At 47.4% G+C, this 13,640-nt stretch overlaps 1 protein-coding gene across 1 annotated transcript in view; it reads right to left on the bottom strand.

Annotated features, from left to right (window-relative positions):
• Window positions 1–13,640, bottom strand: part of LOC135503769 (glutamate receptor ionotropic, NMDA 2C-like) — a 115,771-nt gene that overhangs the window by 78,711 nt on the left and 23,420 nt on the right. The window contains exons 3-5 of the mRNA XM_064921912.1: window positions 3,051–3,252; window positions 2,817–2,953; window positions 2,530–2,610 (exon numbers count right to left, since the gene is read on the bottom strand). Of these exons, the coding sequence (XP_064777984.1) occupies window positions 2,530–2,610; window positions 2,817–2,953; window positions 3,051–3,246 (414 nt within the window). The 5' untranslated portion in view covers window positions 3,247–3,252. The remainder of the gene's footprint in view (window positions 1–2,529; window positions 2,611–2,816; window positions 2,954–3,050; window positions 3,253–13,640) is intronic.

Below are 13,640 nucleotides of genomic sequence, written 5' to 3'. Positions count from 1 at the left end.
GGGGTGGGTTGGGGGGGATGAGATAGAAAGGAAGAGGAGGGGAACGTTGGAAAGTGAGGGATAAATTAGGGAGAAGGGGAGGGACAACGTGAAAATAAAGGAGAGATGGTGAGGAAAGGGTGAGGTTCAGTCGAAACTGTAGCAGTCAGGCTACTTCAACGATTACAGAACCTGAAGTAAACTGATGATCGATCATCTTTCTAGACTCGAACCATCGTGCTCAAGCCCGTCTATCAGAACTCGTTACTGTGAAACACTGTACACATCATCATGGTAGAATGTGTCTGTATTGATCTGTGTAGGGATGACTGAGTAAGTGAGGTATAGATCATTCTCAGCATTTCTCTGCTCTGTCGAATTCTCAGAGTAATTTTCTGCCTGTGTTTCCAAGCAGAACAACTCTTTCCCAGCTGTGATCTGATACTGGTCGATGGAGAGGAGGGAGAAGACATATTTCTTGTTCTGATCTCTGCCCTGTGCTGTTTGTTTAGAAATAACTCCCACATTTAACTACAGACTGGTGTTAAACTGCAAGTCTGTAGAGGTGATGTGGTGTTGCATTGCTGTCTGAAGTGGTTTGAGTTGGTACCCTATACAACAGGGGTCATCAAATCTTACCCTATGACGTCCGGATGACTGCTGTTTTTCTGTTCTACCTGGAAATTAACGGCACCCACCTGGTGTTCCGGGTCTAAATCAGTCCTTGATTAGAGTGGAAGAATTTACAAAAGCAGTGGAACAGGCTTCGAGGTCCAGATTAGAATTTGAGGGCTCCCCCTCTCCGTCATTTGATGTCGACCGGTTTACTAAACTACCCGTCCTGGCAACCATCGTTACGCGCACCTGCTCCTCATGATGAGGCACACCTGGACTCCATTTCCTCTCTCATTACCTCCCCTATATCTGGCACTCACTTAGGTATATTCCCCAGGCAGTATTGATGTTGTTTCATGTCCGTACGCTACTCTTGTTTCTTGTATTGGTCCATGTTCATTGTATTATTAAACTCACCACTTGCTTCCTGACTCCCAGGGTCTACATTACAGAATACTGCCTTAACAAATAGAAGCAACAGGCATACCTACTTCCTCAACACCACAACCAGCTGGCACAACTGGGGAAGGCTTTGGAAGAGGTTCTTCGCATTCTTCAACGTCTCGAACATACCCGAGAGGCGTTGCATTCAACTAGCGTAGGATACTCTGCCACCAGGCGACCCAGCGAGCCAGCACACCAGTCCATTCCGCAGTCCGCCCAGGTCAGTGATGCCCGTTTGTCCCTCCCAGATATATAAGACGGCACCACTTCTAAATGTTGTGGCTTCCTACTCCAGTGTTCCTTCTATTTTGAGCACCAGATGGGAGCCCCCACTAACTGAGAGGTCCAAGGTTGCCACGGTTATTTCTCTGCTGACTGGGTGAGCGTGTGGTGTGGGCCACGGCCGTCTGGGAGAGAGGAGGAGCTGGATTCGTATGAGGGGTTCATGGCTCTGTTCAGAGGTGTCTTCGATCATCCACCGGAGGACAAAGAGGGGGGTGAGCACCTATTCCAACTACGGCAGGATGACCAGATCGCTGCCAAGGACTCGCTCACCTTCCGGACTGTAGCAGCATCCAGCGGATGGATTGAGCTGACACGCCGTACGCTATTCAGAAGAGGACTGCGCGAGGAAGTCCAGACGACACTGGCATATCGAGATGACAACCTCTTCTTGGACGCACTCATCACGATAACCTACTTCGGGAGAGTCGGTACAATCATCGCTTCTCTCCCTCCCTCAGTGACCACTCTGTATCAGAGCCTGAACCCATGGAGGTTGGGGTCACAAGCCTCCCCATGGCTGAACAACTCCCAGCGTCTACGTTACAGCTATACAGATGTAGTGTCTGAAAATGAATCCTGTTATTATTATCTGGATTATAATTCATCAACATTTCTGTAGGTGTTGATATATTTTTTGTAATTTTTCTTCTGAAATGTCAAAATGAAATTTACAAACTCTAGAAGGCTTTTTAAGACTCAAATACATTACAAGTTTACAATTCCTGCTATGCATTCCTGTGATCAAATTAAGATCCTACATATGTAGGCAATTTGTCTCACCTCATGGAGATGGGTTTTAGTGGGGTACTACAGTGTGTGGCAGGCTATGGTTACTTGTTTCAGTGGTGTAATTTAGAAATTATTTAAAGTACTATTTAAGTAGTTTTTGTGGTATCTGTACTTTTCTTTACTATTTCTATTTTTGACAACTTTTACTTCACTACATTTCTAAAGAGAATAATATACTTTTTACTCCATACACTTTCCTGTTCACCCTTTTACTTTTGATACTTACGTATATTTTAGCAATTGCATTTACTTTTGATACTTAAGTATACTTAAAACCAAATACTTTAACTCAAATATAATTTTACTGGGTGAGTTTTACATGAGTCATTATCTATTAAGGTATCTTTACTCAAGTATGACAGTTGGGTACTTTATCCACCACAGGGCAGTTTGAGTATGGGTACAGCATTATGTTACCTTGTGAGGTATGACAACGGCAGATCCTCCACTGATGCCAATGATGGGTAGAGCTGTCTGAGTCGACAGGAAGTCCAGGATCTGAGCCACTTCTGCCACCTTGGAGACAACACATGCTTTTATTAGGTCCCGTCAGAGACAGACACACAGCACTTAACAGATACAGGATGTTACCACCTCCTCCGCCGTCTCATATCTATCCCGTTTTTTATCCCCAAAGAAGAGAGGTCCGTATCTGAGCTAACCTTCCACCTTGGTTGTCATGATTGATTGATTGATTGACAGACCTGAGGTCCAGCTCCTGATCCCACATCGTCCTCGAACACGACTCCATGCAGTTTCTCTGTGGCCATGGTTTGACAGAGACGCGTCAGCAGGGCGCGAGGGTTGGTGTCATTAACCAGAACAGTGACCGGGTTCACCTCTGGGAAGAAGAACAAGAAGAAGAACTCCAAAGTGGATATAGTAAAGATCACATAAGGATTAGCGTAAAGAACATACAAACTGGTAAATGTTCATACCTAGGGGAAGATCAGCGAAGTTCTCTCTGCTCAAACGACCCCTGACCTCATTCTGGTAAGCAGAGCCACTGAACATTACTGCTACATTAATAGAAGGATGGAGGATGAGAGGACGGGAGAGGAGGGGAGAAAGGGAGGAGAGGAAGAGGATGAAGCGGAGGAGGAATGGAGGAGGCTGCCCTGGAAGAAGACCCATTACTGCCTGGAGAGGAGGAAGAGGAGTACAGAGAGAGAAATAGATGGGAAAGAGGTGAGCGGAGGAGAGAGGGGTCAAAGAGAGGGGAAAGAGGTGAGAGGGGGAGAGAGGGGTCAGAGAGAGGGGAAAGAGGTGAGAGGGGAGAGAGAGGGGTCAAAGAGAGGGGAAAGAGGTGAGCGGAGGAGAGAGGGGTCAAAGAGAGGGGAAGAAGGTGAGCGGAGGAGAGAGGGGAAAGAGGTGAGCGGGGGAGAGGGGGGTCAAAGAGAGGGGGAGAGGTGTGAGAGGGGGAGAGAGGGGTCAAAGAGAGGGGAAGGAGGTGAGCGGGGAGGAGAGAGGGGGCAAAGAGAGGGGAAGGAGGTGAGCGGGAGAGAGAGGGGTCAAAGATACGGGAAGGAGGTGAGCGGAGGAGAGAGGGGTCAAAGAGAGGGGGAGGAGGTGAGCGGAGGAGAGAGGGGTCAAAGAGAGGGGAAAGAGGTGAGCGGGGGAGAGAGGGGTCAAAGAGAGGGGGAAGAGGTGAACGGAGGAGAGAGGGGTCAAAGAGAGGGGAAGGAGGTGAGAGGAGGATAGAGGGGTCAAAGAGAGGGGGAAGAGGTGAGAGGGGGAGAGAGGGGTCAAAGAGAGGGGAAGGAGGTGAGAGGATGAGAGAGGGGTCAAAGAGAGGGGGAAGAGGTGAGCGGAGGAGAGAGGGGTCAAAGAGAGGGGGAAGAGGTGAGCGGGAGAGAGAGGGGTCAAAGAGGGGGAAGAGGTGAGCGGAGGAGAGAGGGATCAAATAGAGGGGAAGGAGGTGAGCGGGAGAGAGAGGGGTCAAAGAGAGGGGGAAGGAGGTGAGAGGAGGATAGAGGGGTCAAAGAGGGGGGGAGAGGTGAGAGGGGGAGAGAGGGGTCAAAGAGAGGGGAAGGAGGTAAGAGGATGAGAGAGGGGTCAAAGAGAGGGGGAGAGAGGGGTCAAAGAGAGGGGAAAGAGGTGAGAGGAGGAAAGAGGGGTCAAAGAGAGGGGGAAGAGGTGAAAGGGGGAGAGAGGGGTCAAAGAGAGGGGAATGAGGTGAGAGGAGGAGAGAGGGGTCAAAGAGAGGGGAGGAGGTGAGAGGAGGAGAGAGGGGTCAAAGAGAGGGGAAAGAGGTGAGCCGGGGGAGAGAGGGTTCAAAGAGAGGGGAAGGAGGTGAGCGGGGGAGGAGAGGGGTCAAAGAGAGGGGAAGGAGGTGAGAGGAGGAGAGAGGGGTCAAAGAGAGGCGAAAGAGGTGAACGGAGGAGAGAGGAGTCAAAGAGAGGGTGAAGAGGTGAGAGCAGGGGTCAAAGAGAGGGGAAGGAGGTGAGAGGAGGAGAGAGGGGTCATAGAGAGGGTGAAGAGGTGAGAGCAGGGGTCAAAGAGGGGGGAAGGAGGTGAGAGGAGGAGAGAGGGGTCAAAGAGAGGGGAAGGAGGTGAGAGGGGTCAAATAGAGGGGAAGGAGGTGAGAGGGGTGAGAGGGGTCAAAGAGAGGGGAAGGAGGAGTGAGGGGTCAAATAGAGGGGAAGGAGGTGAGAGGAGGAGAGAGGGGTCAAAGAGAGGGTGAAGAGGTGAAAGGAGGAGAGAGGTGTCAAAGAGAGGGGTCAAAGAGAGGGGGAAGAGGAGAGAGGGGGAGAGAAAGAGGGGGTTGGTAGTGGGAGAGGAGGGGATGGTGGGACAGAGAGGTCAACGAGAGGGGGAAGAGGAGAGGGGGAGAGAAAGGGGGGTTGGAGAGGGAGAGGAGGGGATGGTGGGACAGAGAGCTCAACGAGAGGGGGAGAGGTGAGAGGGGGAGATAAAGGGGGGGGTTGGAGAGGGAGAGGAGGGGATGGTGGGACAGAGAGGTCAACGAGAGGGGGAAGAGGTGAGAGGGGGAGAGAAAGGGGGGTTGTGGAGAGGGAGAGGAGGGGATGGTGGGACAGAGAGGTCAACGAGAGGGGGAGAGGTGAGAGGGGAGAGAAAGGGGGGGTTGGTAAGCAAGAAAATAAGAACACTAGTCAGACATGCAAGCAGCTTCAGTCTCGTGACAATAATAACATCACGTAAACCTACAGTCTCGTGACAATAATAACACCACGTAATCCTTCAGTGCATTTGTTGAAGCATGATCTATTGTTCTTTCTCTCCTTTCTAGTTCATTACACACACAGCACACACACACCCCACCACTGACAGTCTGCTGGCTGGTGTGGTACAGCTAGCCCTGACAGGTGTAAAACTGTCCTGTTCTTTGGTGTGTGTGTGTGTGTGTGTGTGTGTGTGTGTGTGTGTGTGTGTGTGTGTGTGTGTGTGTGTGTGTGTGTGTGTGTGTGTGTGTGTGTGTGTGTGTGTGTGTGTGTGTGTGTGTGTGTGTGTGTGTGTGTGTGTGTAATCCTCTGTAATCCCTTTTTCTGTGTCATGACTGTGATCACCTCTTCATCTTCACACCCCCTGCGTACACACACACACACACACACACACACACACACACACACACACTGCTGTGTGCACAGCTGCTTTGACACCAGTGCCTGACCTATATCAGACATTAACACTAATCTAGCCCTGCTCTACACAGCCAGGTCCTCCGTGAAGTCAGTATTTGACATCTCGCGATAGAAAGTTATTTTTTGGAATTTTTGTTTTAAGCCTATCCCAAACCTTAACCCTTACCTTAACCATTCAGAGTTAGTGCCTTACCTTAACCTTTCAGAGATAATGCCTAACCTTAAGATTTTGGAGTTAAAGCCTAAACTTAACATTAAAAACTTCTACATTTGACATTTGAGAAGCATGGATGAATGTCTGATTCTGACGGGAGACTGTGAAAGAATGTTGGTTTTACAAGATGTAATCTGGAAACACACTCAAAGTCAGTACGTACACTCACACACACTCACTCTCAGTACACACAGACACACTCTCAGTACTCACACACACTCACTCTCAGTACTCACACACACTCACTCTCAGTACACACACACACTCACTCTCAGTACACACACACACTCTCAGTACACACACACACTCACTCAGTACACACACACACACTCACTCTCAGTACACACACACACTCACTCTCAGTACACACACACTCACTCTCAGTACACACAGACACACTCACTCTCAGTCAGTACACACACACACTCACTCTCAGTACACACACACACTCACTCTCACACACACCCACTCACTCTCAGTACACACACCCACTCACTCTCAGTACACACACACACTCACTCTCAGTACACACACACACTCACTCTCAGTACACACACACACTCACTCTCAGTACACACACACACTCACTCTCAGTACACACACACACACTCACTCTCAGTACACACACACACTCACTCTCAGTACACACACACACTCACTCTCAGTACACACACACACTCACTCTCAGTACACACACACACTCACTCTCAGTACACACACACTCACTCTCAGTACACACACACACTCACTCTCAGTACACACACACACACTCACTCTCAGTACACACACACACTCACTCTCAGTACACACACACTCACTCTCAGTACACACACACACACACTCACACTCAGTACACACACACACACACTCTCAGTACACACACACACTCACACTCACTCAGTCTCAGTACACACACACTCACTCTCCAGTACACACACACACTCACTCTCAGTACACACACACTCACTCTCAGTACACACACTCACTCTCAGTACACACACTCACTCCCTCCCTCCAACTCACTGACTCTGAAATAAGACATCCATCCAGGTTCCCGAGGACATTGGGAGATGCCTTTAAAACCCACCACTAGGGGGCAAAGGTGAGCGCTATTACCATCAGGTAGGCTTGGGTTTTGCTAGAGCATTGTGGACGGGGACGAGCATGCTTCAGTTCGGCTGTGGGTTAGCAGAAGTTGGCTTGCCAAACCAAACGAGTGTGCTCGCAAGCTCCCGATTAGCTGGTCATAGCCATCTACGGCCAAACAATATCACCCCGGAGCAGTAGAAGGCAATCAGATGGCAATAGAAATCTCCGGCCAAACAAGGAAGTGACGACACACCCAAACAAGGAGTGTGGAAGAATAAAAGAGTGTACACAGAGACACTTGACTGGCGGGAAAATGTCATTTGTGCATATTGCCTGGGATCTACTACATGTGAGGTGCATAGAAACACATACAATAGGCCAGATACGGCGACAGAGAAGATGCCCGCTACAGGTCCACTATAGTGGATGTAGGGGCGTACAGCCGAGAGAGATATGGAGTGTTTCAAGAGAGTTCTTTTGGGTCCAAACTGCTACAAAAGATTGACCACCGCCAGCTGGATTTACTCCTGCCAGCTGCCCTGCCAGGTAGCACAACACCAGGTACGTTTCCTTGGAGATGCAGTTTCCCCCTACATGAGAATCCTATGCGCTCTTATCCAGGTACTGTATGTTGATACAATCAATGTAACTTTTTCTGTTTCTAATTTCCCTTGTTATGCAAATGGTACATGTATGGCACCTCTATATGAGAAGTGCCATTTTATCCAGGCTTTTGGAATATGGTTTCTGGAAAATTGTATGTTTTTATTTACCAAATATATATACATATATATAAATATATATAAATATATATACATATACACACACATATATATATATATATATATATATACAGTGCCTTGCGAAAGTATTCGGCCCCCTTGAACTTTGCGACCTTTTGCCACATTCCAGGCTTCAAACATAAAGATATAAAACTGTATTTTTTTGTGAAGAATCAACAACAAGTGGGACACAATCATGAAGTGGAACGACATTTATTGGATATTTCAAACTTTTTTAACAAATCAAAAACTGAAAAATTGGGCGTGCAAAAATTATTCAGCCCCTTACTTTCAGTGCAGCAAACTCTCTCCAGAAGTTCAGTGAGGATCTCTGAATGATCCAATGTTGACCTAAATGACTAGGTGATAAATACAATCCACCTGTGTGTAATCAAGTCTCCGTATAAATGCACCTGCACTGTGATAGTCTCAGAGGTCCGTTAAAAGCGCAGAGAGCATCATGAAGAACAAGGAACACACCAGGCAGGTCCGAGATACTGTTGTGAAGAAGTTTAAAGCCGGATTTGGATACAAAAAGATTTCCCAAGCTTTAAACATCCCAAGGAGCACTGTGCAAGCGATAATATTGAATTGGAAGGAGTATCAGACCACTGCAAATCTACAAAGACCTGGCCGTCCCTCTAAACTTTCAGCCCATACAAGGAGAAGACTGATCGGAGATGCAGCCAAGAGGCCCATGATCACTCTGGATGAACTGCAGATATCTACAGCTGAGGTGGGAGACTCTGTCCATAGGACAACAATCAGTCGTATATTGCACAAATCTGGCCTTTATGGAAGAGTGGCAAGAAGAAAGCCATTTCTTAAAGATATCCATAAAAAGTGTTGTTTAAAGTTTGCCACAAGCCACCTGGGAGACACACCAAACATGTGGAAGAAGGTGCTCTGGTCAGATGAAACCAAAATTGAACTTTTTGGCAACAATGCAAAACGTTATGTTTGGCGTAAAAGCAACACAGCTCATCATCCATTCCCACTGTCAAACATGGTGGTGGCAGCATCATGATTTGGGCTTGCTTTTCTTCAGCAGGGACAGGGAAGATGGTTAAAATTGATGGGAAGATGGATGGAGCCAAATACAGGACTATTCTGGAAGAAAACCTGATGGAGTCTGCAAAAGACCTGAGACTGGGACGGAGATTTGTCTTCCAACAAGACAATGATCCAAAACATAAAGCAAAATCTACAATGGAATGGTTCAAAAATAAACATATCCAGGTGTTAGAATGGCCAAGTCAAAGTCCAGACCTGAATCCAATCGAGAATCTGTGGAAAGAACTGAAAACTGCTGTTCACAAATGTTCTCCATCCAACCTCACTGAGCTCGAGCTGTTTTGCAAGGAGGAATGGGAAAAAATTTCAGTCTCTCGATGTGCAAAACTGATAGAGACATACCCCAAGCGACTTACAGCTGTAATCGCAGCAAAAGGTGGCGATACAAAGTATTAACTTAAGGGGGCTGAATAATTTTGCACGCCCAATTTTTCAGTTTTTGATTTGTTAAAAAAGTTTGAAATATCCAATAAATGTCGTTCCACTTCATGATTGTGTCCCACTTGTTGTTGATTCTTCACAAAAAAATACAGTTTTATATCTTTATGTTTGAAGCCTGAAATGTGGCAAAAGGTCGCAAAGTTCAAGGGGGCCGAATACTTTCACAAGGCACTGTATATATATATCTGACATTCTGTTGTTACCTCTCATTCACAGGTGTCCATGTCAATGAACCTGGGCGTACCTGGAACTACCACCACTCTCAGACAATGCATTGGGCATCATGGCTGCAAGAATGAGGACTCTTGATGGTTGCACATACTCCGTTTTTTGTGTGAACCAATAAAGTTTTAATCTTGTTAATAAAATTAAACCTGATTCTGGGACGTCTCTGTTATTTAGATTGAACTGCACCACAAGTAAAGCTGATAGAGTCTGTGGCACACAGCTCTTCTCTACGTAGTCAGCACATGATGTTCAAATAGAATGCATTGAAACACCTAGTGTTGAGATAAAGAAATGAAGGCAGATTTTTTTTCAGCACACAAATAAACCTTTATTCTTGCTTCTGAAAGTAAAACCACAATACAAAAGTGTCTGCTGAGAACAGACGTGTAAACAAGCGTCTATGCAGTAAAATGTGTCCGAGTAGCTACATATTTCAGAACAATAGTAAACCAGTGTCTTATGAGCAGACATGTAAATAACAAAACTGTATTTGGAGTAAAAGAACAGTGCCAAGTTGTTCGGCCCATATCTTCTTCCTGAAGTCATGCATGAACTCGTGTAGCTGGGGATCAAATTCCTCCCAGAGTTTTGGCAAGAGTTCATCCAGGAAATCAGCTATAGGTTCCAGGACCCTGTGGAGAGGATGACGAGAGGGCGGGGGGGGCAGTATGAGTGTCTGGAGAACTGTGTGCATAGTGAGGAGAAGAGGAGATGTGAAGAGGGGGAACATTAGGAGTGTCGGGAGAACCGTGTGCATAGTGAGGGGAAGAGGAGAAGTGAAGAGGGGGAACATTAGGAGTGTCTGGAGAACCGTGTGCATGGTGAGGAGGAAAAAGGACAACAGAAGAGAGGAATGGGGATCAGATTAAATGTCACGCCCTGACCTTAGAGAGACGTTTTATTTCTCTATTTGGTTAGGTCAGGGTGTGATTTGGGATGGGCATTCTATGTTGTTTGTTTCTATGTTTTGACCGGGTATGGTTCTCAATCAGGGACAGCTGTCTATCGTTGTCTCTGATTGGGAATCACACTTAGGCAGCCTTTTTTCCTTTTGGTAGTTGTCTTCATTAATGCATGTATCGCCTTATGCCTTCACGTTCATTTTGTTGGCGACATTGCAAAAATAAAGGAAAATGTACGCTCACCACGCTGCACCTTGGTCCGGTCATTTCGACGAGCGTGACATTAAAGTATTGTATTTAATTATTTACCTTTGGGACAAGCTGGTGACTCGGTGCATTGCGTTCTCCAGGTATTGAGATACGTCTTCAATCTTTTGTGGCATCGCTGAGGAACAGGCCTGTGGAGTAGGTCTTGGAGGTGGGCCCAGGATAGAGCTTCCCAGGTCCCACATATTTCTAATTTTGGGGGAGATGGGCTAGGGGTCGATCATCAGTCAGTACTGTGGGGGCAGAGGTAGTGTTTGGGGCCGGTGAAGAGGCAGTGCTGGGGTGCAGAGAACTAAAACAGGTGCTGTCTCCATTCGCTGGTTTTTGTACATGAAGATTAAAAAAAAGTAGAGGGCTATTTAGTACACATATCCAAAACATTAATGAACATCAAATATAAGTAACCAAGACTACAATAGACTATATAATGTTGCAAACGTTTGGGTAGAGTTGAGTACGCCTGGTCTTGCTACTCAACTCTGCTCAAAAGTTTGCAACATTTTGACTAGCTGGACCTTGCTACCAAACTTTGACTGTGTTGTTACCAATGTTGGAAGCTTATGATTTACCTTCTATGACAAAATTATGTTTGATCAAAAAACCTTTAGTTTAGTTGGCTGGTTTGCTTTCCCTGCACTAGTATGCTGCTAGGCTAGCTAGAGACTTTCACTGCACTAGTTTGCTGCTAGGCTAGCTAGAGACTTTCCCTGCACTAGTATGCTGCTAGGCTAGCTAGAGAATTTCCCTGCACTAGTTTGCTGCTAGGCTAGCTAGCCACTAGCCAGCCAAGTAGCTAGAGCTATGTTAGCAAAACATGGCTACTCTTTTCATTGACTCCAATAGAAGAAAAAAAACATACCCCATTCTTTGGTGAAGACGGCATGTTGCTTTCAGTCTTCCCATGCTTCACGTGCCGAACAAGCCATACACAATATTTATGGATTGGCCTTTCACCTGCATCTCCACAGTGGAGTAGCCTTTCACCTGCATCTCCACAGTGGAGTAGCCTTTCCACCTGCATCTCCACTGTGGAGTAGCCTTTCCACCTGCATCTCCACAGTGGAGTAGCCTTTCCACCTGCATCTCCACAGTGGAGTAGCCTTTCACCGGCATCTCCACAGTGGAGTAGCCTTTCCACCTGCATCTCCACAGTGGAGTAGCCTTTCCACCTGCATCTCCACAGTGGAGTAGCCTTTCCACCTGCATCTCCACAGTGGAGTAGCCTTTCCACCTGCATCTCCACAGTGGAGTAGCCTTTCCACCTGCATCTCCACAGTGGAGTAGCCTTTCACCTGCATCTCCACAGTGGAGTAGCCTTTCCACCAGCATCTCCACAGTGGAGTAGCCTTTCCACCTGCATCTCCACAGTGGAGTAGCCTTTCCACCTGCATCTCCACAGTGGAGTAGCCTTTCACCGGCATCTCCACAGTGGAGTAGCCTTTCCACCTGCATCTCCACAGTGGAGTAGCCTTTCCACCTGCATCTCCACAGTGGAGTAGCCTTTCCACCTGCATCTCCACAGTGGAGTAGCCTTTCCACCGGCATCTCCACAGTGGAGTAGCCTTTCCACCTGCATCTCCACTGTGGAGTAGCCTTTCCACCTGCATCTCCACAGTGGAGTAGCCTTTCCACAGGCATCTCCACAGTGGAGTAGCCTTTCCACCTGCATCTCCACAGTGGAGTAGCCTTTCCACCTGCATCTCCACAGTGGAGTAGCCTTTCCACCAGCATCTCCACAGTGGAGTAGCCTTTCCACCGGCATCTCCACAGTGGAGTAGCCTTTCCACCTGCATCTCCACAGTGGAGTAGCCTTTCCACAGGCATCTCCACTGTGGAGTAGCCTTTCCACCGGCATCTCCACAGTGGAGTAGCCTTTCCACCTGCATCTCCACAGTGGAGTAGCCTTTCCACCTGCATCTCCACAGTGGAGTAGCCTTTCCACCTGCATCTCCACAGTGGAGTAGCCTTTCCACCAGCATCTCCACAGTGGAGTAGCCTTTCCACCTGCATCTCCACTGTGGAGTAGCCTTTCCACCTGCATCTCCACAGTGGAGTAGCCTTTCCACCTGCATCTCCACAGTGGAGTAGCCTTTCCACCTGCATCTCCACAGTGGAGTAGCCTTTCCACCTGCATCTCCACAGTGGAGTAGCCTTTCCACCTGCATCTCCACTGTGGAGTAGCCTTTCCACCTGCATCTCCACAGTGGAGTAGCCTTTCCACCTGCATCTCCACAGTGGAGTAGCCTTTCCACCTGCATCTCCACTGTGACCCTTGTTTCTTTTCTTTGCCTTTGCTTGACAAACCTGTCGCAAACCGTACCCCACTTTTACGAACAAATGGTTGTGTCGGACCCCCAGAGTCTCCGCAATCTACCTCCATGAATTGGCTAGAATCGTACTGGTGAAACGTACATGTGTACCTCCTCGGTTAATCAATGCTCGAAGTTGTCCGTTCGCCATGTTGAATCCATACTGAGTTTCGGGCTGAATTGACAAAAAGCAGAAACCCGAGTCACCCGTAAAGTTTGCTCGAACAGCTGACAAAACCCTAACCGAACTCCAAAACCAACAAAAACGTCACAAAATATCAACATAATATATGCACAAACTAAACTGTTTCGGTTGGGAAGCATGTGGCAGTGAGCTCCGGCTTTAGAGGGTCTTGTGTTAAATCTGAGTTCTTTTTTTTTATCCCTAAATCCCTTAATTTAACCGTTTCGGAATTAATGCAGGAAGGGCCACAGCAGGAGGAGCAACACCAGGCTGTCCAAAACACCTCGAAAGTTTATGTTTTGGAGCAACTACGAAATGTGTCATTTGGAGAAATGTGGCTAAACATCCAAATCTAAATTGTCAAAGTTCTTGTTGTCACACCCACTGTCAGAATGAACAGTAAACGACCAGACAACCAAGTTCATATCAGTTTAGA

Source organism: Oncorhynchus masou, chromosome 18, assembly GCF_036934945.1.
Source record: "Oncorhynchus masou masou isolate Uvic2021 chromosome 18, UVic_Omas_1.1, whole genome shotgun sequence".
NCBI lineage: Eukaryota > Metazoa > Chordata > Actinopteri > Salmoniformes > Salmonidae > Oncorhynchus > Oncorhynchus masou.
This window is presented reverse-complemented; position numbering and strand designations above follow the sequence as displayed.